This window comes from Xyrauchen texanus, chromosome 19, assembly GCF_025860055.1.
Source record: "Xyrauchen texanus isolate HMW12.3.18 chromosome 19, RBS_HiC_50CHRs, whole genome shotgun sequence".
In the NCBI taxonomy this organism is placed as follows: Eukaryota; Metazoa; Chordata; class Actinopteri; order Cypriniformes; family Catostomidae; genus Xyrauchen; species Xyrauchen texanus.
The window spans coordinates 32,353,499-32,378,665 of NC_068294.1; the positions used below are offsets into that span (position 1 = coordinate 32,353,499).

The following is a 25,167-nucleotide window of genomic DNA, read 5'->3' on the forward strand; positions in this document are numbered from 1 at the left end:
AAGGTCAGTATAACCTTTAGAAACAAACTTTTTTAAAACTGTTTATAACAAGGCTTTGTCAAACTAACCTATCTAGTTTTGATACTGAATAAGAATTCATATGGAATTAAATTGATGTTTTATACCAGCCAAAACATTAAACATTAAACCAATCAAAACATACCATTTCTATAAAGCTGTTTGTAGTGGCAAAGTCTGCATACATGTTGCATTGAATCAGGGTTTGGATTACAGATGACAAGCTCATATCTGACTCTTTTTCCATTATGGTAAGTATTATATCCAAACTGAATTTTGAACAAGAACCAAATATATTATTTCTGTTTATGCAGATATTGTATTACAGCATTACAGAACATACAAAATATAAAAAATAATATACAGTCTATATATATATATATGCATGAATGGAGATTTTTACACTATCAACTTTACTATATGCTGCTTTTAGGCCTCGGAAGAAGCTAGATACAGCAATAATCAATTAAATACAGAGGTGGTGTTTCATGTCAGGGAATGAATTTATCAGTGCAACAGATGTGAGTCCATATTTGGACAATCTATATATAAGAAGTCTAAAAACCACGGCAAAAACATTCACTGGATGAAGATTCACAAAAACAAACCAGCCATGACTATTTCATTGGTAACATACAATAAACAAAAACTCAGTGTAATAACACATTTATTTTGTGAATAGACTTTACATGTTTATGCCTTTGAAGTGGAGTGAAAATCAGTGGAAGTTATATGCTCAAGATTGTCAAGACAATATGTGCTGTATCTACACTGCCCTCTCCTGTTCAAAGTCTAGCCTTCAAATAAGTAATTTCCTTCCTTCTGTTAACATTCTTTTTCTTTTCTCCAAAAACTGGGAAATATTTGGGAATTATTCAAATAGTCTATAAATAAATTAATAAATATAATAAAACTGTATACATATAAAAACAATCTGGTCAAAGTCCCAAGAGAACTGAAAGACACTCATTCAGTAGTCATTTATGTTTCACAGGATGCAGATATTGTGCTTTACATGCATAATGATACATTTTTAGGTACAAATAACACAACAAAATATAATAACCTTACGTCCAAATTATAAAAATGTGAAATTCTGGAAAATGTTGAGAGGTCTGTGAGTTTTAGTGTAGCAAATCAACAGATGCACATGCCAAAACCGATTTACCCAATTTATACTAAACTTTTATAGCACAGATTCCTGACTGCACAATAATCAGATCATTGTAATATTGATTTATTACTAGCCAATTTCAAACAAATAATGGACCAATTATAAACAACTATTTCAAGTTCCATAGCAAATTTCTCTAGGGACAAATCCAGTCCAACTTTTCTAAAACTCTGTGGTTGTGCTGCCCCTCTTAGGTAAGGTTCTCAGTAGTACACTACTCTTCAGACTCTGGTTTATTGCCGAACATAGTAGAGAGTTCCTGTAACAGCAATTCCTGTTGGGGGCTACATGATCTGTGTGACCTGTGCCTATCTTGGACATGCACAGAATTACTGGGGTCGTCTTGCCCCAGAATGTCTAGAGATTCACCAAAGGATAAGGTTCCCTCTCCCCTCATCCTGTGCATTGGATTAGGTCCAACCAAGCGATCCAGGAAGGCAGCCCTCCTCTGTCCGAGGCTGACGGGCCGTGCTGGCACCTCCTGTGTTTCAGCACGAGCACTGGACAGAAAACTGGTTTCCAAAGACTTAAGCACCTGCAGGCCAAAGTCGCCCACCTCCTCATACAAAGGCTCAGGACTTTCAATGCTCTCTTCAAACGAGTCCTGCTGCATCTTCATGGGCTGGAGAGAAAACAAAAAAAATAGAAAATAAATACCAGGAGGTATCAGAATATATCTGTGATCGATTTCAAAAAGCAAAACCAAACTGCATTTTTTTTTTACAAATTATTAAACCTATAAACCATGAGAGGCCGTGCATTACTGTGATTTACCACAGTTAAGAGGTACTGTTAAACATGCTGTGAAGTGTGGTAAAATCACAGTAATACAAGGCCTCTTGTGGATTAATGTTATTATAAAACTACATATTACTATATATAGTAACTACATAAGTTATTATAATCATATATATATATATATATATATATATATATATATATATATATATATATATATATATATATATATATATATATATATATATATATACACATATTAAATTATAATACCAATTATATAGTACATAAATATATTTGGTCATTATATTTTAATTACTTCATAATTAATAAATGATAACATTAATTATATATTTTAATTATAATAATCATAATAAACTTTCTTATATAATATGATCTACTTGTATAGATGTTATATAATATTATGATATATACACAACAATACTAGATACAGTAGTTATTATAATTACATACACAAACATATATATCATATTTAGATAATAAATATCTAATCTATAAATAAAATATTTAATTTAAGATAGTGTGATTATTATATAATATGTAATCATTAAAATAATCATAATCAACTATTCTATACATTTATCTAGTAATAAAAGACAAGAACATGTTACATTATAATATAAATTATAATTCTTAATATAGAAACACTGAATATAATTAAATACATAAATCTAAATATATAATTACATAATTATATAATACAAATCTTGTGTAATAATATATAAATACACAGTATATTAGTAGAATGAATGAATGAATGAATTAATGAATTAATAGGCATATTCTAATATGTAGACTTTATATTATAATTACAAAATAATTAATATATAATTAAATACAACTGCACAACAATCATAATTATATATATATATATATTAATTGTATATTAAAAATAGTAAATATAAATCATTATAGATTATATAAAAATGAATTATAATAATAATGTAGTTAAACTGTGGTCTTTTTTTTATCATTGACAAGCAAGCTGGCACATTAATATGAATCCAGTTTATGTGCAGTCACAGGTTTGCATATATCAGTGATTTTACAACAGCTTTGAACATGGTCCATTCAATTAGATTTTAGAACAAAAACCATCTGTTTTATAAACACAAGTAAGCTCATGACTGTCTCTCCTTTTGTTCACAAATATGTCAATTACTGTATACTAATAGAGAGTAGAATTACTACCTGAATTAGTAAAATAATAGAAACCAATAATATACCAAATATTTAACCTTGGGTGGTGGGTTGTAAAGTAATGATCAATCAACCATTAAAAATCCCATATCAGTTGACCAATAATCTCAATATTTGGGAGGAAACATCCCCCTCAGTGTTTACGCCCTGATAGAAAAGAAATGTTAAACTATGCAGCCCTATTCGGACAGGTTTAGTTTTGTATGGGGACGCAGGGTTATGTAATAATTACCAGAGCTTCTCAGTAACTTTAATCCCGTGCAAATCGGTCATGTCAGTAATTTTAACTGACCTTTTACGGACTGCGCATTCCCGCAGCGGTAAAAATTACAGTGTGTTTTACCTACTATAAAACAGCCTGTAATAATATCCCCTGGTAATATTAATCCAGTGTGAATTGACATGTTAGTAAAAAGCCTGTATCGAATGAAACTTTTACAGATTTCTGCAGTAATAATTACTTTACGGACATATGTATTTAAATAAGTATTTGTGGTAAGCAGGACATACACAGAAAGGTATTCACACTCCATCAATGTTCAAAACAAATTACTTCCTTTTCTGAGCTTAAAAGTTTGTTTCAGTATCAGAGTACACTGAGGACAAAAGCACAAAGCCCACAGACAATTTGCTTGTGAAAGCTTTTGGGATGGGACACACCAGAGGTTGTAGCATTTTCCCAAAACACACAGCTCCCAACCCTCCCTCAAGGCTACAGTTGCAAAACAATGCAGAAGAAGCATTCTACCTCCAAATGCATCCTGCCTGATCAAACATTTTTAGTTCCCTACAGGAATGGAGGAATGGACTGAGGAAGTCAAAGGAAGAAAAAAAAAAAACTTTCCAAACCTCCTACTTTTCCATTTTGACCAGCCATTGTATTTGTGACTAAACTGTTTGAAGAAATGCAGTGGTGTTAAAACTGAAAGTTAAAAACATTCTAACATGAACTGCATTGTTTAATCTACAGAAGAAGAAAATGAAATACTTACAAAGAACATTGACAGTGCCCTTCTTGTGTGAAGCTTTCTCTGAAAAAATACATAAAGACAAAAATCTTAAAAGGGACAGTTCACTCATTTACTAACCATTGTGTTTTCCTTAACCCATATGACTTTCATTTTTCAGGGAGGAGAATTTTGAAACACAAAAGGAGAATGCTAGGAACAAACAGCCTCAGTCACCATTCACTTCCATTGCATCTTTTTCCATACAATAAAAGTGAAAGGTGACTGAAGCTGTCATTCTCATTTTGTGTTCCACAGAAGAAAGTCATTCAGGTCTGGATCAACATGAAGTCAATAAATAATGACAGAATTTTCATTTTGGTGTGACTATCCCTTTAAGCTCAGGGCAAGTGTGCACTACATGTGCCAATGTGTTAGTAACCAAAAGTATGGCATAATCAAGCATGTGTTCTACCAGAGTTTGATTGGCAGAGAGCATGGTAGAGTTGGTATTGCTCTTCTCTCCTCTGATGGGCACTAGCGGCATGGTGCCGAATCTCTGTTTGGAAATGTCAGAGGAAGAGTGGCGTCTCATCACAGGTGGATGCAGGTCATCATTCTGATGGAGGGATTTACTGTTAATTTATAGCTTTGAAAGGTCAATAAATGTTCAGAACCATTTGCTCTATATAAAGGGCATTATACCTGTGATTTAAGTAAATTAGTCATCCAGTCCCATAATTCAGTTTCACAGGAACAGCTGAGGTACCTGTCAGGCCAATAAAAGTGATTATGTTTAGCTATATAGCCATAAATCTATTTGGTACCACTTTCTTTGAAGCCTGTTTATAGAATGCTTGATAAAAGGTGTTCTCAGTGCATTAAAAATGTATTCATTATACATATAATAATACCTACTGTATTATACCTTATATTACATTATATCTTTGCACAAATAATTGCAAGCAGTTATAATGCATACAAATAATCAAGGTATATTTAAAGAGTATAAAGCATTGCACTTGATATATCCAAAAAATAATAATAATTGTGCATTTTAATGCATTATAATAATTAAAATGCACATTATCAGTCAAAAGTTTGGACACAATTTGTTTTTCACGATCTTTCAATCCTCTTGATCTAAATGCTTTGGCTTAATTGCTTGTAATTAGTTTTGTAGACAAATACAAATGGTGTCTACATTCAAATATATTTCCAAAGGTAAAATGTTATTTTATTGTTTTAATGAAAGAATTTGAATGGATAGTAATGTATACAGAATTCATAGAATATGTTACCATAGATTCCTATGAATTCTGCTTTATTTCATGTGTAACATTTGAAAATAAGTACTTACATTTGATGTTTATCCAACATTACTGTAAATCCCCATCTGCAGTACACACATTAATAGTTTTATTTTTTACTATTACATAAAGTTTGCTCATGATGATGTTGATTTATTTCTCAAAGCTCAAAACAAAATTGTGAAATGTGCATCTTACTTTGTGGGTGGTTTTAGTTTCTTTCTTATCCCCATGTAAACCTTCAAGGTTTTCAGTTGCCACTCTTTTTCTGGCTTGTTGGTCTGTGATGGATGGATATGAAAACAAACGTTAAACTTTTGCTTTCAGGTCTTTGTGCTTTCATTTGTCCAGAAAGCTGTAATTGTTGAAGAACAATACTTTCTTGTCCTTCAAACAGGAGTAAAGGAGAAAGTAAACATACTTTCTTGTCCTTCAACAGGAGTAGTTTGTGATCTTTGATTTGGAATGATCGCTCCTGGAATTTGTTCCCCTGCAGGAGTTTGGGCGGCTCCTCTCGACACTTCAGAACACCAGACTTCACTATCTCACTCTTGTAGGCTGCCACCCACAACACAGACAACAGATACAACGTCAAAGACAAGCAGCAATACAGAGGGAATATACAGTTGATGTGTTCCTGTGACAAATAATGGTTTGTTTTAGAGTTTTATGTTTCGATAATATGTTAATTATGCTGGTTTGAATCAAAAACAAATTGGTCCCACTTTATATTAGGTGTCTTTAACTACTATGTACTAACATTAAATACATGCAATACAATTACTTATTGTGTAACTACATGTTGTTCTGCAAGATTCCCATTTGCTGCTACTGAGGTAGGGGTAGGTTTAGGGTTAGGGTAAAGAGAGTGACTATAGTTGTAATTAAATACAGGTACTTTAAATGTGAGTACAATGGAACAACATGTATGTACATAATAAGTACATTGTACCAAATGCATACTAGTTAAAGACACCTAATATAAAGTGGGTCCAAAAAATGTATAATTATTATGCATGAAGCTTTTATTACCTTATATTAATTGAGAGGCTACAGTCAATATTTGAAAATATATTATTTAAAATCAATTTTCATTGTTGAAGTGAACTGCAAAAAGGTGATTAAAAATGGTGGAAAAAAACTAGTTTCAGTTGTTAAAAATACAGTTTCCTTAAACATCATCAGCACTTTAGGTTAAATATATACTGTATGTGTATATATATATATACACACTCACCTAAAGAATTATTAGGAACACCATACTAATACTGTGAAATACCCCTTTCGCCTTCAGAACTGCCTTAATTCTACGTGGCATTGATTCAACAAGGTGCTGAAAGCATTCTTTAGAAATGTTGGCCCATATTGATAGGATAGCATCTTGCAGTTGATGGAGATTTGTGGGATGCACATCCAGGGCACGAAGCTCCCGTTCCACCACATCCCAAAGATGCTCTATTGGGTTGAGATCTGGTGACTGTGGGGGCCATTTTAGTACAGTGAACTCATTGTCATGTTCAAGAAACCAATTTAAAATGATTCGAGCTTTGTGACATGGTGCATTATCCTGCTGGAAGTAGCCATCAGAGGATGGGTACATGGTGGCCATAAAGGGATGGACATGGTCAGAAACAATGCTCAGGTAGGCCGTGGCATTTAAACGATGCCCAATTGGCACTAAGGGGCCTAAAGTGTGCCAAGAAAACATCCCCCACACCATTACACCACCACCACCAGCCTGCACAGTGGTAACAAGGCATGATGGATCCATGTTCTCATTCTGTTTACGCCAAATTCTGACTCTACCATCTGAATGTCTCAACAGAAATCGAGACTCATCAGACCAGGCAACATTTTTCCAGTCTTCAGCTGTCCAATTTTGGTGAGCTCTTGCAAATTGTAGCCTCTTTTTCCTATTTGTAGTGGAGATGAGTGGTACCCGGTGGGGTCTTCTGCTGTTGTAGCCCATCCGCCTCAAGGTTGTGCGTGTTGTGGCTTCACAAATGCTTTGCTGCATACCTCGGTTGTAACGAGTGTTTATTTCAGGCAAAGTTTCTCTTCTATCAGCTTGAATCAGTCGGCCCATTCTCCTCTGACCTCTAGCATCAACAAGGCATTTTCGCCCACAGGATTGCCGCATACTGGATGTTTTTCCCTTTTCACACCATTCTTTGTAAACCCTAGAAATGGTTGTGCGTGAAAATCCCAGTAACTGAGCAGATTGTGAAATACTCAGACCGGCCCGTCTGGCACCAACAACCATGCCACGCTCAAAATTGCTTAAATCACCTTTCTTTCCCATTCTGACATTCAGTTTGGAGTTCAGGAGATTGTGTTGACCAGGACCACACCCCTAAATGCATTGAAGCAACTGCCATGTGATTGGTTGATTAGATAATTGCATTAATGAGAAATTGAACAGGTGTTCCTAATAATCCTTTAGGTGAGTGTATATATATATATGCATTGAAGATGAAACAAAAAGTTAAGAAAACACATGTTAACTATGTTATTTTCCAACCATTTTAATTTTTTTTTAATTCTTGATCATTATTACATTGCATGAAATGAATAGGATTTTCACCTGTGAAAATGTCGATAGCCTCTCCTCTGGACACCTTCTTCACCACTAGATATGCAGAGCTGGGATCAGCCATTTTACACCACTGCAGGGCCTGTTCCAGAACTTTCTCTTTGGGGTGAAGAGGCCGCTCTGTTGAAAAGACATTATGCATTTTACCTATTGTTTTATTCCACACTTCATAAACAGTATGTGATATGCTCCCTATTTTAAGGATCTAGTCAGTATGATTTTACCAAGCTCTCCTTCCTCAATGGCCTCAAAGGCCATCCATACGTCTCTCTCCCCAGCAGGAATATTTCTCATATATAGCACCTGGTTGGTCAGCTCCTCTGCACACATAGTGGGAGACACCTGCGGAGAGCCATAGCAATTAACAGTAAAACCAGAAGAATGACTTCATATTGAATGAAAAAATGGTTTTCGTCTGCCATCTTGTGGTTATGTTTTGCAATAGCAACTTTCTGTTTTACACTTGAGGCATGGGAAATAACAGTTCTCTTTTATAAGCTTCTACAGAGGCATCCTGGAGTTTTAGTAAACAAAAATGCCCTTACTTTCAGAGTGATGCAGCAATCCGGTACCTTTTCCTCTAGATAAACTTCAATAATCAGGTCCCCAGCCTGCGAGAGCTGCAAATAACATAGAAAAAGATTGCATCGTAAGCTGATGCTTTTGTTTTGTACTATTAATAACAGTAACAGGTTTATTTTACCTGTGTGTCTCTCCAGGTAGTAATCAAACTGATTTCTAGTTCAATCTGTGTTTGGTGCTCTTCATCGATCTGAGCAAATACAAAAAAATAAGGTACATTTAAAATGACAAATAACAATTAATATTTTTTTTTTATAAATGTATATTTTTATATAACTGCATTCCAATATCAAAAAAGTACCAAAAAAAGTAGTGGAACTACCATGAATTTCTGAGCATTTTTGGAGTACCATGTTAATACAATGATGCTGTACGAGAAATTGGCAGTCATTCATTACGGTGGTATATATTAAAGTATGCTGGCATATGATCATTGTACTACTAATAATACTAATACTTTCTTCTTAGGGTGTTTTATACAGTAAATTAGTATGCAGTGCTTCCAAGGTGTACATTTAATCAGTTTGAACCTTTCTTTACCAGTTGAGCTGCAGGAACGTTTGTTAACATCATCATTAACATCAGCTCTGAAGTTGTCTACTTACATCAAATATATACAGATAGTTGTCAATTAGGTCTTGTATGATCTTGACCTCATGTTCTCCTTTCCCATCAGTCTGAAAAAGGCTGGGAGCGAATAGCAGTGACAGGTTCTTAGTGCACATTTGATTCAGGTCAGCACACTTTTGTACCCTAAGAGAAAGAGAGAGGCAAAGGGAAAGATCAGGAGTGAGAGTGCTGCTATAATGACCAAAAACAGACTTCTAAAGGTCAGACTGAATCAGACCTGTAGAGGTGACTAATGAGTGCTGATAGAGTCGTTCTGTTAACCAGCGGTAAACCTCGAATCAGCTCTTTATATCTGTCCAGACGCTGTGTCTTTTGAGGTATCTCTGCATATAGGCATAAGAAATCACTTAGAGAACTATTCAAAATTAGATTCTCAATCATTTGAAACAAATAACTTCACATTTTCCTATTTAGAAACATCTAAAAACATAAAATTTATTGCACTAACTGGCAGCTTCCCTCCAGAAGGGGTGGAGATCAGCCATGAATATGGGATCGTCAATCTCCCGGAAGAACCTCTTCAGTACATCAGTTACGTCCTCTATGAAGTTATCTCCTATACGGAGTTTCACGTTGCGTGCATCCTTGCGGAACTCTTCCATCAAAAGGTTGATTCTAGACTTTGCCCCATTTTTCCTGTATATACCCTCATGTCCCAAGCCTGTATTTGTGAGATGGATATCACTTGTTAAAGTGGAAATGAAAATTCTCTCATCATTTACTCACCCTCATGCCATCCCAGATGAGTATGACTTTCTGTCTCCTGCTGAACACAAACGAAGAGTTTAAGAAAAATATTTTAGCTCTGTGGGTCCATACAATGCAAGTGAATGGTGGCCAGAACTTTGAAGGTCCAAAAAGCACATAAAAGCTGCATAAAAGTAATCCATGCGACTCCAGTGATTAAATCCATATCTTCTGATGCAATATGATGGGTGTAGGTAAGAAACATATCAATATTACTAAAATTCTCCTCCCTGCCCAAAAGGTGGCACTATGCATGAAGAATGTGAATCACAATAAACTAAAGATGACGGATGTGAAAGTGAAGATTTATAGTAAAAAAGGAGTTAAATGTTTACCTATTTCTGACCCACACCTTTCACATGAATATATGGACTTAACTGCTTGAGTGTACCTTTATCCTGCCTTTATGTACTTTTAGGACCTTCAAAGTTCAGGTAACCATTCACTTGCATTGTATGGACCTACAGAGCTGAGATATTTTTCAGAAAATATTTGTTTGTGTTCAGCAGAAGAAAGAAAGTCATACACATCTGGGAAGGCATGAGGGTGAGGAAATGATGAGAGAATTTTCATTTGTGGGTGAACTGTCCCTTTAATATTGTTGGTATTAGTCATATTAAAGATTTAGGCAGAGTCTGTCTTCTCACCATACTGGGTTATGAAGGCAATGCAACTGTCTACAATGATGGGGATGTCATTTCTGCTGAGCTGCTGATCTTTAAGTGTGTTTCCTTTCCCTCCTGCAGACTTCTGAATGTCTGTGTACCACAGAGACAAATCTGTCCTCCCCATGCCCTGCAGGTGCAGAGTCCTACAGACACAGAAAACCATAAAATGACATTGAATAATAAGAAATGGAGAGTATTAATGCTTTGCCTGCATCAAAGATTTCAATTTAAATTTAATTTAAAGGAATTATTTCCCCAAAAATGAAAGTCATACTGGTATGGAACAAAATGAGGGTGAGTAAATCATGACCTAATTTTTATTTTGGGTTAAACTATCCATTTAAATGCTGCTTGGGTGTGTGAAGAGGTAATTGAAAGAGGTTGACATGAAATTATTCACAAACCAAATATTTCCAAGTGAAACAGGAGCGCGAGACTTAAATGTATCCATCTGGATTTAACTGAATCATGAAAAGTGGCCTATATATGACAGGTTACTGAAAGGGAGAGGTTGAAAAATAAGGTTTGGTGTTAAAAGTTATGTTTTTTCAGAAGCGGAGCTGGTTTGATAAAAGATTACGAAGACAGGGTGTATTAAGAACATACATAGGCTCATTTTTATTTCATGATGACGTTAATGTGGATAAATGAGTATTTGAAGAATTTAAAAGACCCACCTTCCTTTCTCAACAAGAACTAGAATGTCCTTCTTCTCATGGTTCTCTGTTTCTGATACAATGCCGTGATTAATAAACCAAGACAGAGATAAGTAAAAAGATATTTTATTTATCCCTAAGGGTAAATATAGAAGCATTATTATATCTGAAATACTATATTATTGACAGTGATTGAGGTTAGAGACTCACTGAGCTCCTGTAGGCGTTTCAGGTTTATAATGTCCTCGGCGGCTCCATCGTTTCCAGGGCAGATAAACAGATTGGACTTTTGTAGAACAAAGAAGCCTTCTTTCCACTGCTGGGGATCGAGCATGGCCTTGTAGCGCAGCACGCCCACACGCTCGAACTCTCGCGTCAGAAGGCAGTGGCAGCTGAGAGGGGTGATGGCCTGCCGGAAATCAAAAACCAAGGCAAGATCTAAAGCACTGTTGTGACAAGCTACTTCCTGTGTACAGAAAGTACAGCTTAACTGATTAAGATTTACCTTCCCTATTGCTCTCGCCCAGCTGTGCAACGCTTCCGGAGTTTCCAGGCCAAACTGAACCAGTTTATCAGATGTTAGGTACAGTTCAAAAGTGAATCGAAATCTAAAATTCAAAACAAATTAATCAGGGAATGTTAGAACTTTATGATGTAGGATATTCTGATAATTTGTAGAACTATACAGTAAATGTGAAATATGGTGACTTGTCACAAACTTGTCGGTAAGGCCACTGTTGTTGCAGGAGTCTGGTCTGCTAACTCCTAAACAAATGATGTCTTTAATATCGATCTTTGTACTGGGCTCATGACATCTGTCAGACTCATAAAAGAGAATGGACTTCTCCACTGAACACCAGTATTTTTGAAAATCTGCTAAAAAAATAAGAAAGGTATTAAAAATAAAAAACAAATTGCTAAAAATCAAAGAAAATATACTCTATATAACATTTTTAATACATATACTTATACAAGTAGCATTTAAAGGTGCAATATGTTAAATGTTTCTTTTTTTTGCCAATGTGTGAACGGCTTGTAACGCAACTTAAAAAATGAGCCCTTCACGGACTTCCTTGGTTGCCTATTAAAGCCTGTAGACTGCTTTTCATGCAAAGGGAGCGGGTTGCTTTTGCCAGGAAAATCCAAAGGATGTGACGTTTATGAGCACTCTCGAGAGCCTTGCCTCAGACAGAAGCTTCTCTTCCGCTATTCAACAGCAACAATAAACTGAAACACTAGGTAATTTTATCTTAGAGATGGAATCCAGAAAACATCCGGCTCCACAAACTCAGAGTAATCAAAAAAAAAAAAAAAAAAAACATTTATCTACTGAATCCCATCTGGCTTATCGAGAACGTGATCATGGTTGAGCGAAAACTAGACTGAACTTCGGCAGGGCATTTGATTCCTGGAGGGAAGTTAGTTCGGTTTTGGGGATCAAAATCAAACCTGAATTGGCATTCTTCTTATTGAAGATTACATAAACGCAAAGCATGTGAAATATAGTGCCATAAGGATTGATCTGTGTAATTTTAGCTAACTTGATCTTGCTTGCTAGCGCTAGCGAATTGCAAGCTACCTTGCTTCACAACTTTCAAATAATTTCAACAATCTTCTCTTTATACTAAAAGTCAGGTTAATTAATGTCATTGTTAATCTGTAATTATTCAGAAAAGTAAACTACAACAATACATTAAATGAATTCTAGACAATGTTCAAGATAATGCAAAAAGACCCATTCATTAGTGTAATGTAACTTGGTTATACAGAAAATATATACATTCTATTATTATAAAACAATAGTGCATCGATATATCAAAATATCAGTTGTGATGGAATCGCATCAATACTGAATTGTCAACATATTTATAATGTCAGTCTATTTTATAAACAGCAACTGTAATCATCAACCAAGTTTAGCTAACAGCTATTGATAAAGCTGGCTAGCTAACGCCGACATAGGCTATCATATAAATGCAGTCAATGTATCATGCAAAGAAAAGTGATTACTTCAAACGGTAGTCTCACATAATCAGACCTAAATCCACACATTGTTTTAGCCCTGTTCCAGCACTGGAGAGTCAAATATAATATGCAGTCTCAAAGTTTGTAGTTAAACAATCATAACTGTGTAATTTTAATTATGCCACCTCATCCGTCAGTAAGATGCTGGTGAATCATTTTCAGCCTCTTTGCACGTTACGTCATTGATTTGGTAGATGCTCGCATCCCTATGGAGTGTGTGCACGAGCGCGAGCAACAGGTAGCTGGCTGCAGTTCATTTAACGGCCACAGGTGTCATTAATAACAAGGGTTTCTGAATCTTACATACTGCACCTTTAATAAAAGATGCATTTATGTAATTGTTAAAGGGATTGTTTACCCAAAAAATAAAATTGTCTCATAATTTTCTCACCCTCATGCCATCCTAAATATGTATGACTTTCTTTCTTCTACAGAACACAAACAAAGATATTTAAGAGAATATCTAAATTCTGTTGGTCTATTCAATGAATGGCGGCCAGAACTTTGAAACTCCAAAAGGCAAATAAATGCAGCATAAAAGTAATCCATACGACTCCAGTGGTTTAATATCTATCTTCAGAGTGATATAAGTGTGGGTGAGAAACAGATAAATATTTATGTTATTTTTTTCCTATAAATTCTCCTCCCTGCCCAAAAGGTAGCGATATCCACGAAGAATGTGAATCGACAAAAACAAATGAAGAAGAACTCTTCTGAGAAAAGAGAGATGAGGAAAGTGAAAGCAGAGATTAGTAATTAAAAAGGATTTAAGAATGATTTTTCACCAATCATAACTACTGGAGTCCTTTTAATTACTTTTAAGCTGTCTTTATGTGCTTTTTAGAGCTTCAAAAGGTCTTGCTTTCATTCACTTGCATTGTATGGACCTACAGATCTTTGTTTGTTTTCAGCAGAAGAAAGTCATACACATCTGGGATGGCATGAGGGTGAATAAATGATGAGAGAATAAAACATTTTGGGGTAAACTAATCCAGGTTTGATGGATGATATGATGTTTTCATTACTAATGCCATTTTACAATATGTATTGTGAACGGTGCTATAAATATTTTATTGAATTGAACTGAATTGCGATTAGTATTCAGCTGGTCATGTGATCTCAACATGAGGGGGTGACCTACCTTGTTTGTTTCTGGTTTTGTTTTTTAGAATAAAATAGGTATAGCTAGGCCATGGATGACTGGGAGTGTGTATTATTTAAAATATATCTATCAAAAGTACTATTGATTTATAGGTCTTTAGGAGTTTTTACATTGATTTTGAAAATGACTGTGCAAATTTAACGTAATATTTGCATAATATTTTACTACCACCATGTTCTATAATGTATTAAACGGTATGGCCCAGCTGTGTGGGTACTGACAGGCATCTGTTTTTAGTAAAGAAGTACATTCTGCTCCAAAACCACTGCCAAGGCTTGTGCTGCCTACCGTCTCTGGTTCTGCGAGATAATGTCCCTTTGTTCAAGGAGCCTGACTTGTAGAGATAGCCAGAGTACAGGATGGGCTGCATGATCTCATCATAAACACAAGAATCTGAATCAAAATAAGAAAACATGATACAAGATGCATTCAACTATTTCATTGTTAAAGGTGAAGTATGTAATTTGATGTTAAATTACTTTCTCCAATAGTAATTACAAGTAAGCCTTTTGTAGCTGTGGTGAAGTGGTGAGGCAGAAATTTTGTAGAAGGTGTGTTTGTGATGTCAGTGGCATTGTGTTCATACCTGCAGACTGTGTGTATGAGTAATGTGGGGACCGACGCTTATTGTTTCCATTAGCGTCAGAGAGTCGAGCGGCATCGGCTTCTGCGAAAATCTGAGTGACCGTTTTCAGCAAGTTCTGCTCGGACATGGCGGTGCACAACACCTGCAGGGCAAACACATACACATATAAATGCACACACACTTAAACAAATGCACCACTAATAGCACATTCAGCCAAAGGACATTCAATTTTCAATCCTCAAAAATCCATCTATGCAGCGTAGTGCTTTTATTAGCTTTCTTTAATTATTTACAATCCACAGCACATCCATCGGCCTGGTCCGGGGGTACATAGGTAGCCTGGATAAACAAATGATAGCCTTGGTAATGTTCTGAGAAAGAATAATACACACTAATCTTGGCTTGACCGTTGGCATAATACTTAGATGGCTCTGGCTATATTAAGAAAGGATGTCCTTGCTGCCCCAGTGGAGACTGAACTAAATATCCTCTTTTGAAGCAAAGGCATCACTGGCAGACATGGCCAATGCAATAGATTACAGTAATTCTCTTTTAAAGAACTATTCTTAATATATTTCAACATATTGTGTTTGTTGCAGCAGTTTAAGAGGAAATGCATTTATTGTGCAAAGTGTTGCAGTTATTGAAAACATCTGATGAAACCTCACTGTCATCTATGCAAAATGTTGTGCACATAGGTTTGTACAAATGTTTAAGTCACTAATATCGGTGTTAGCATGCTAACAGGGTTCCCACATTTTTGACAAATAAACTTCCATGACGTTTCCAGTCATTCATGAATACTGAATAATGTTTTAAATTATTTTAGAGATTATGCTCACAAACAGCAATTTCCAGCTGATTAAATATTTTTAGTAGTAATCATTTTATAGACAGGAGTTCTCAGGACTTTCTCTGGATTTTTCCAGGCCTAGAAATCACAGTTTAAAAATTCCCTAATATTTCCAGGAGTTTAAACGTGCCACATCCTACATTTTTGTAGCATTTTCTTTGTACTTTGAAATCCATTTATAATGCACCAACAACATGTCATTTTATTTTACATGTCCCTCTGAATTATCAGGCTGTTTTTGCAACTTTAACTTTTAGACTAATTTGATCTTTGTTGTGATTGGTTAACCTTTTCTAAAACACCTTCCAAGGTTGCTGGAAAATGAATTGGTGTTGATGTGCAAACGTGGGCAGTTACATGTGCTTGACTGATTTTTGAATGACCCGTTTTTTGTATCAATGATGTGATTCTTGATTCTTTGTCCAGATCAATTAATTGTTTAACCCTTTAAACTCTGAAGGTGTTTTTAAAGATTTCCTGTTTCAGTGGTATACCCAAAATTAAAGGCTTATGACCAAAAAATTATAATGATATAGATTATAATAAATTATGAAACTCTCAGCCTAAGAAACTGCTGAAAAATCACGAAAATAATTGAGCCAAAAATTTACTTTTTCATCTTATTTCACATTATATATCTCTGGGTGTAAATAATGTGGCTTCAAAAATTGCTTTAGTTTTGTTCCCAATCATGCCAACTGTACGGTGGCCCAGTAGTGCACAACACAACGAAATTCAAAAAGCAAACATAAGTTCACAACACAACGGAAACAAGCCACAACACAACGCAAAAAAGCCGCAACACAACGGAAACAAGCCACAACACAACGGAAACAAGCCACAACACAACGGAATAGCCACAACACAACGGAAATGCTCCCGACCACTAGGGGGACAGGTGGTCTCCGGAAACGGTAAATTGCTCTCAATCTCCCATGCGTTATCGCTGGCGGTCTGGATTAGTGATGGGCAATCCGGCTCTTTTTCGTGAGTCGGCTCGTTTGACTCAGCTCACTGAAAAGAGCCGGCTCTTTTGGCTCACAAACGGCTCTTTAAAAAAAAAAATGTTTTCTCTATGATAGGTGTGAAAACAATTCTAATTCAATTATTAAATGAAATCATACTCGCAATGTCTCACAATTGTTCTTTAAAAATGCACTGATTTGTTATAAAAAATTATACTATTAAGCATTTGCATTAGAACTTTTTAATGTATAGAAACAACATTCAAAACAAATACAATCTGAACATAATAGAACCCATATTAAAGAAAAAGCTGTTTCTCGAAGCTCCGCTAGCTTCACAGTTGGGTGCACAGTTCGCATATGCCGGTGTAGGTTGTGCGTAGAACCGGCTTTATGCGATATTTATTTTTGGCAAATTCTACACTGTGCTTTAACATTGTCCAAATGCTGCTGTGCTTCCAACTCATTTTCCTGCTTTTGCTTTGTTTTCACATGTGTTTTTCCTCTCCTCTCCTCCGAGTTTGACGCTGTGTGTGTGTGTGTGTGTGTGTGTGTGTGTGTGTGTGTGTGTGTGTGTGTGTGTGTGTGTGTGTGTGTGTGTGTGAAATATCGGCTTTTTAGTGCCGACGCTACCCCCTAGTGGTCGGGATCATTTCCGTTGTGTTGTGGCTATTCCGTTGTGTTGTGGCTATTCCGTTGTGTCGTGGCTATTCCGTTGTGTCGTGGCTATTTCGTTGTGTCGTGGCTATTTCGTTGTGTCGTGGCTATTTCGTTGTGTTGTGGCTTGTTTCCGTTGTGTTGCGGCTTTTTTGCGTTGTGTTGTGAACTTATGTTTGCTTTTTGAATTTCGTTGTGTTGTGCACTACTGGGCCACCGTACAACTGTATCTCAGAAAAATTGTGTGTTGATTTGAAAAAGCAATTAAAAGTTATAGCACTGCAAAAATAATTTTAATAATTTAAAGGCATATTCTTAACTATTACTATTACTACTATTACGCTTTTGTCACATGGCTATTTGATCAGTAAAAAATGTTAACTGATTTCTACAATGTGTACAGTGCAATTCTTTTTATAAATCATCAAAACAGAACACTTCTGATTTGTCTACAAATTTCAAAGCACTTGTTCAGCTTCGGTTAATGCCTGCATGCATTCTGCATGCATTCTGCAAAATAGAGCTTCTAAGCTTTTAAACGATACCCATTTTGGGTCAAGACTGTAGTTTTGTTTTTCTCCACCGGCAGGCCCATCCAAGCTTAAAGGGTTAAACATACTTTAATAATGTAATTCAAACTTGAATACACCTCTTCTATGATGAAAACATTTTTAATTTCTGAGTCAGTCAATTTGATATTTTTTTCTGGGGTTTAAAGTAAAACAAATGTCATGTGGTGTAACTGTCAAAAGACAGTAAATAAAAAGTCTGATTAAAAGCTGAAATTTAAAAAATAATAATAATAATATTGGCATGAGTAGTGCAGATAATCTTTTATTGTTATTTAAAAATAGCAGTGAAACAATGTTGTTTAAAAATATTATTAATATTTGTAAAACTTCTATCCACCAAATCAAAATCATGTGGTATAACCAACATGTAGCCATTTTGTTGGTGTTTATTAATGTTTGTGAAGTTTAAAAAGAAAATCATTATTTTATCATAGAATTAAATATTAAATTAGAAATTTTTATGAAAAGGCACATTTTGTTCAGGTCATTTGGTGTAACCCTGAAAAAAAAACATATATTCTCGACTCATTCATGATATTTGTTAAAAAAAAAAAAAGTTTTCAAACATATTTTTCAAATGATTAATTTGCGTACGCTCAAGGTGCACGAAAATTATTTTAATATCTTTTACTTGATATTACACCACATTACATTTTTAAAGTCATTAAATTTTTTTTGTAGAATTTCTTTTTGTTTTGTTTTTCTAAAAAAACACATTTTTTAAAATATTTTATAAATTTTCTATCACCTTGGACAATGTCATTTGTCAATGACCCTTTTACAATTGAACAATTTTATAATTGTATTGTTTTTAAAACATTAAGTACAAAAGCTTACAAGGTATAATTATAGATTTTTGTGAAGGATCAAGTTCATGGACTACAGTACTTAAAGTTTTGTTCTGCATCCAATACTTTGCATTTACCTTTAGCAGTTCTTCCTGGCTGCTAAAACTAGGATGAGAGTAACGGTATCTGCCTTCACGATATTTGTGGATGATAAATTCTTTCCGCTGTTCTGGGGAGGCATCACGGTCCAGTTCCTCAGTCACAGGAAGCCTGGCTGCCCAGAATTCATTAGCCCTATCATTGCCAAGCATTATGAAGAGCTAGAACACATGAGGGTAGGGGTTCAAGTTAGCCTCATTTGTAACAGACCTTTTGTAAAAATCAGTGGGGCAAAATATCAGGATCTTTTCACACAAAGATCTGTCTCAAAACCATTTACAACTCATGACAACTCCTACCTGAACAATCTCATTGCTCCACACACTGGTGTCTAGTTTCAGACTCTGCACTTTCGACACCATTGTGCCAAGACCTCGGTGCTGGCCTGCAGGCACACAGAACAAAAGAGGCACCACATCACTCTCCACGCACCATTCACTCTGTTTGTCCCACAATTACTTCCTGATATCGCGCCTCTGAGCCACTGTTATTTGTAGTGTGTAAGGCACGGAAGACCACTCAAGAACTCTCAAATGAGCTTACAGGCTCTTAATACCATCTTTATCAGTCCAAGACACTGCTCTGCCATCACACATGTTGGCTAGACACGATTTAAATAATGAACGTCTAAGGGGCAAATTCACTTAATAGATTTGCCACTTTTGTGCAGATATTTCTTATTCTCTTACCACATGTAATCCAGTTTAGCCAGGTGCTTAATGCGCTGAAATAGTGCAGTAAAGTGAGTATTTAAATTAAGCCATTGACATTCTTTACAGTACAAACAAGTCTATTTTATGTGTATATTAAGCTTAGATTCACAACTTAACACTAGGGACCCTTTCACAGACTGTAATGATGCAGTTCCATCTTATTTAACAGCGTTTATCTAGCCAAATTTTGTACAATATTTAAAATGTTTTAATTATTTAATCTAAATTTATAACAATAATGTTTGTGTTATTTTATCCTGCCATTAAAAAAAATAAGTCACCACTGCTATGATTGAGTTTTAAATACAGCTGCTGAGGAAGTGACAGTACATTTGGCATCTTTCTCTCTTTCACTCTCTCTTATTTTGGAAAGTTGTAAAAGTGGGTTTTTTTCTTTTGCTATTGGAGCAAATGGGAATATACACCTTAAAGAAATTCTGTAATTTTTACGGTAAAAGACAGTAAATATTCTACGGGTAATTACCTTAAAATAATCAGTAAAAATTATAATAAATTTAACAAGACAATACATGTAATTTTACGGTAAACTATTGTAAAAATGTTAGTTTTTTATATATATATATAATTATAACTGTATAAATTTACAGTTTAATTAATGTAAAACAATTATATTATGTTATACAAGAGAGTGCATGTTCTTTTACGGTAAATTATTATTAAAATGATGGTTAAAAAACAATAAACGTGCAGTCCCAGAATTCCCTGTGTGACCAATCACAACTCATTATATTTTATGGGAATAGTTACAGTATGTTTCTTTTTAATAACAATGATGTACTTTGGAGTGTTCTGTGTTATATTTGATGTAGTTTGTTTAGTGTTTATTTATTTGAATATCACATGTGTTTCCCTGTTTAAGATGTCTATCTTATCTGAGTATTTTCCAGTGTTTGTTTTATCTCTCACTACCTCTTGTGTCTTGCAGGTGCCATGTGGAGAGTTCCGTTACCTGGGCAAAAGCTCATTCTCCAATTAAATATCATGGGCCACACATGCTCCCTATCTAACTTTTCCGCTTGTGTTCTGTCCTGTGTTCAATTGTTTCATTTGGTAGTTAGTCTGTATGTGTCAAGTCTGTCGTTTTGGCTAAAATAGCCCTTGGTCGGTTCCTGAAGTCTAGTGATATCTAGTTTGCTTCATTTGACTTTTTATCCATTGTGAGAGTATTTTTTGTATTTTGTTTCAATAAATAAAAGCTTTATTTTGTCTCCCATACCTGCGTTTGGGCCCTGCCTCTCTGCCATACAGTGACATTGGCAATCACAGCTGCCGGTAATTTACCGTAAATTTAATAGATTTTTATTTATTTATTTATTTTTTCAGTGTAGAAAAAATATTTGTTGTGGTTTCCCTTTCAACGCTATAAAAGTTTACTCTGCTATAGTTTACCCTGCTAAACTCGGAAATGTGAAAAGGGTCCATGTGCCTAGCACAATTAATGTTGCAGAAAACAAACGTTAAATGGAATTTTCTTAAGAGCAGATGTTTGTGTATATTTTATGTTGATCACATCAGCAGTAATTCATCAGTGATGGAGAACAGCTTTATAAATCCAAACATGGTGTAGTAATTTCAGCACTTTACATGATTTACACAATTGCATTTTGGCCATGTTTGCGGTGCTAACTGATTTGCATAATTCCTTTTGTAATTTGTGTGCTAATACAATGTAAATAAACAACACTTATCGGTGGGCAAAACTTTTTTTCAGTCCTAGTCTGATAATGCTTGGCAAAGCACATAAGCCATAGTCAGTGCTTTATAAGTCAAGATGACATTGACAAATAAGCCATCAAGTTGATAGGATGCTCAGTCTTTACACTGCCACATCAGTTACACACACCTGCGCAATTCTTGCAGATAACCACACAGAGATTGATGGATGCCCAGTCTGGATTGATGGCTTTACAGTCTGCGCAGATCTTGTTGGACCTGTTGGACCAGATCTTCTCTGCCACCTCGTAATCAGATAGTGTTTCTGCTATAGATTCCTGCAGGGCCTCCATCCAGTCCCTCTTCTCTCGCTCCGACTCTGCAGTAAAGCTGCATGCATGCACACAATGCTCTTAAAGATTGAAACCTGTAGATCCTATTAATTGTCCCTAGGTTGGCATGGATACTTATGGGAACAGCCCACTTGATAATTCCCCACTTTTCTTGGCACTGAAGTCTAAGTGTGATACAAAGGGATAGTTCTCCCAAAAATTTCAATTGTTATTATTTACTCACCCATGTCATTCCAAACAAAAAATAACAATAAATGATGACAGAATCTTTATTTTTGTGTGAAATGTACACTTAAATTCAACTAATGAAATGTACTTTATTTCAAGAGCACATTTGGCATTAGTTTATTGAAACCTATTAATGAGATTAATGCAAAATTCTAGAATCAGGAATGATATTTGGAAGCAAGTTACTTAATAGAGAAGCGCAGCGTGACTTTAATGGTTTACCTGAAGGATTTATAAGGTGTAATGAGATCAAAGCTCCTGCCCTTTCCATCACGTACTGTAGCACCTCTGGCCTCAATTACAGTAATTCCAATCCCATTTTTAAAGCACTGGAAAGCAAAAGACACAAAGGCTTAGATTTAAAGTTAAAATAAATAATTATGCTTATTACAGGGCTATTTTGTAGTATTGTAACATGCTACATAAAGTTCAGAATACATTTGCAACACCACTAAAATAAAATTACACAGGAAAGGGGTCACACTACTCAGGAAATAGACACTTTGTACCAGAACTGTTCTGCTGTAACAGTAGCATTAGTACAGTATGGCACTACCATATAACATGATTAACTAATCACCTGCTCACTCTTGTACAGCCAGATCTGCTCCATTATAATGGCAGTGTAGATCTTTGATTTGGTTCCTTTGAGCTCCAGGAAGCCCCTCTTTTGGCAGTGACTGCCGGGGCCAAAACGTGGGTAGCCAAAAACCAGCTGTTCCTTGACTCGCTCTTGTAATGTGCTACACCATGTGCTTCTCTGGACTGCAAGGAGACATAAAAGCAGGATTATTGGGGGCTTGGGTAGCTCAACGAGTAAAGATGCTGACTATCACCCCTGGAGTCACGAGTTCAAATCCAGGGCGTGCTGAGTGAATCCAGCCAGGTCTCCTAAGCAACCAAATTGGCCCTGTTGCTAGGGAGGGTAGAGTCACATGGGGTAACCTCCTTGTGGTCGCTATAATGTGGTTCTCGCTCTCAGTGGGGCACGTGATGAGTTGTGCGTGGATGCCGTGGAGAATAGCATGAATCCTCCACATGCACTATGTCTCCGCGGTAACGAGCTCAACAAACCACGTGATAAAATGCACACATTGACGGTCTCAAGCACAACAGAATGCGAGGATCTCGAGGTTCAACATTTTAAATGCCATTTAATTTAATACAGCATTCTAAAAACACAATGCTTATATCTAGAGATGCTTGAAACTAGTGAAATGTGGCGCAATCAAATTGAGATGCTCCAAAAGTGTCCGTCTTATGCATGAGTACATAGACCAACAAAAATAGCTCACACAAAAATAGGCCATTAATAGTGTTATGTTCAATTAAATGGAAATAAAACAATCCTTTGACTGTTAAGCCACATTGTAGAAATGCTTAAAGCTGAAGTATGTAAATTTTTCAGTGTAAATATACAGTCATTTCTTCCATAGCAACTTAATATGTAGAGACAACTAGAAGACATAAATAGGTTAATTATCTCGAACAAACAAGGAAGTCTTAAATAATGCATAAACTAAAGACTCTGCTAACTGCTGCTAGCTGACTCAATACATGTGTTAATGGCTATGATAATGGCCTACAGGGAAATCACATTGTTTCAAAGTCTCAAAACAGACACAAGCAGTGTATCTATCAACCACAAATTATATATATAATGAGCAGCAGCCATCAGATTTACATTGGAGTGATGTCACCTCCCTTTTTCAAATGATTGGCAAGAGGAGCAGCTGTCAATCAAGAACTAGTGGACCAATAGGACACAAAATGCCCCCTGATTTACATGAAACTCTGCTTACAAGTTTTGGAAAATCAATCGCAGAACTTGGAAACAAAAGCAAAGAAGCATACAGCAAAAGCTTACAAAAAAATACAAATATGAGCAAAATTGTCAGAGAGCACAAAAGACAGTAATATAACCAAGGAAAACATGATTTTGTTTGCAATTCTGATGACTTTGCTTTCATTTTTCTGTTTTTTTTTTTTTTTTTTTGGAAGCATATTTTAAATGTGTTTATATATTTTGATTCACGCTTGTTATATTTTTATCTGCGCTTATTATTTTATGATTCAAACTTATCATTTTATTTCAGGCTTAATACTTTCGGATCCGTGACTGCAATACATTTGGCAGGATTTTGATCCCATTGTAACCAATTAGACCCGTCCCAGTGGAAGGAGTTAAGTGCGGGACTATCATTGTTCATTGTTTGATCAATGGCACTTGAGGAGCGTATTCAGAAAGAAAAAACACTGTGCTTTTAGATTTCTCAGAAGGTAGAGAACTTTCAGTTCCATTGGATATACTGTAAATGCCATGGTATTAACATCTGACACTGTACCATTCCAGAATCTTTTTTTTGTTTGTTTGGTGAAGAGATTATAAGAGTATAAGTAAACACTGAGAGTTCTCTGTTTGTATCAGAAAAAGACAGTTAGCTGCTAAAATGCAATGTTACCATCATTGTCAGCACGGAAGACAAATGTCCTGTGGCTTGTCACAACCTCAAATTTATTGTCTTTGGCTAGACGGGCCATCTGTATGGCAGCTAAGGGAATCACACCTTTGGGGTAGGCATCCTGAAAGAGAAAGACCATTTGTGTTAGGAATAAGTAGCATATGTGACATCTGGAGACAACCCCCATGGAATGTAGGATTTGTTTAACATTTTGTAGGTTTTCAGACAGATCAAAGTGCTTAAAGTGGTCATATCATTAGAAATCAAATTTGCCTTTGCCTCTTATGAAAAAAAAAAAAAAAAGTTCATTGCTACATTAAGAATTGAAAACTTCTTGCTCAGACCAAAAAGATAATTTATTGAAATTAAGCTGCAAAAAAATCTTGTTCTCGAATAGATGGATATTTGACTCATTTACATGTCACCAACCCCAATTTGGAATTCAGAAACAATGAGTCATGATGATGTTATCTGGAAAAAGTAGGATTGTGGCAGGGCGGAGGGCGGGGCCGGGATGTGATTCTGCACACCCGGCCACTAATTAGGCTGAAGAAGCACATAGAGGGACACACGCTGGTGTTGGGCAGCTGCCCGTAACTCTCTCTCTGTCGCACTGCCGTCTTCGGTCGCCTTTATCCCTCTCGGGCTTCATCAGCCTAATCCGCCCTGCCACAAGGACAAGCACA

At 35.7% G+C, this 25,167-nt stretch overlaps 1 protein-coding gene across 6 annotated transcripts in view; it reads right to left on the bottom strand.

Moving 5' to 3' along the window:
- Positions 1-516: 516 nt before the first annotated feature.
- Positions 517-25,167, bottom strand: part of LOC127660163 (arf-GAP with Rho-GAP domain, ANK repeat and PH domain-containing protein 3-like) — a 39,442-nt gene continuing 14,791 nt past the window's right edge. For 4 of the 6 annotated variants that reach the window (XM_052150271.1, XM_052150266.1, XM_052150267.1 and 1 more), the window contains 27 exons: positions 24,482-24,602; positions 22,600-22,784; positions 22,242-22,348; positions 21,629-21,828; positions 19,351-19,436; positions 19,030-19,212; positions 15,058-15,199; positions 14,760-14,864; positions 12,004-12,160; positions 11,790-11,892; positions 11,495-11,693; positions 11,306-11,357; positions 10,608-10,771; positions 9,662-9,874; positions 9,431-9,536; positions 9,189-9,336; positions 8,705-8,773; positions 8,547-8,621; positions 8,226-8,343; positions 7,993-8,121; positions 5,830-5,966; positions 5,607-5,689; positions 5,459-5,494; positions 4,804-4,867; positions 4,574-4,717; positions 4,144-4,182; positions 517-1,814 (listed from right to left, as the gene is read on the bottom strand). In XM_052150271.1, coding sequence (XP_052006231.1) covers positions 1,407-1,814; positions 4,144-4,182; positions 4,574-4,717; positions 4,804-4,867; positions 5,459-5,494; positions 5,607-5,689; positions 5,830-5,966; positions 7,993-8,121; positions 8,226-8,343; positions 8,547-8,621; positions 8,705-8,773; positions 9,189-9,336; positions 9,431-9,536; positions 9,662-9,874; positions 10,608-10,771; positions 11,306-11,357; positions 11,495-11,693; positions 11,790-11,892; positions 12,004-12,160; positions 14,760-14,864; positions 15,058-15,199; positions 19,030-19,212; positions 19,351-19,436; positions 21,629-21,828; positions 22,242-22,348; positions 22,600-22,784; positions 24,482-24,602 — 3,573 coding nt within the window. In that variant the 3' untranslated portion in view covers positions 517-1,406. The remainder of the gene's footprint in view (positions 1,815-4,143; positions 4,183-4,573; positions 4,718-4,803; positions 4,868-5,458; positions 5,495-5,606; positions 5,690-5,829; positions 5,967-7,992; positions 8,122-8,225; positions 8,344-8,546; positions 8,622-8,704; positions 8,774-9,188; positions 9,337-9,430; positions 9,537-9,661; positions 9,875-10,607; positions 10,772-11,305; positions 11,358-11,494; positions 11,694-11,789; positions 11,893-12,003; positions 12,161-14,759; positions 14,865-15,057; positions 15,200-19,029; positions 19,213-19,350; positions 19,437-21,628; positions 21,829-22,241; positions 22,349-22,599; positions 22,785-24,481; positions 24,603-25,167) is intronic. The other 2 variants (XM_052150272.1, XM_052150270.1) reach the window with 1 other exon arrangement.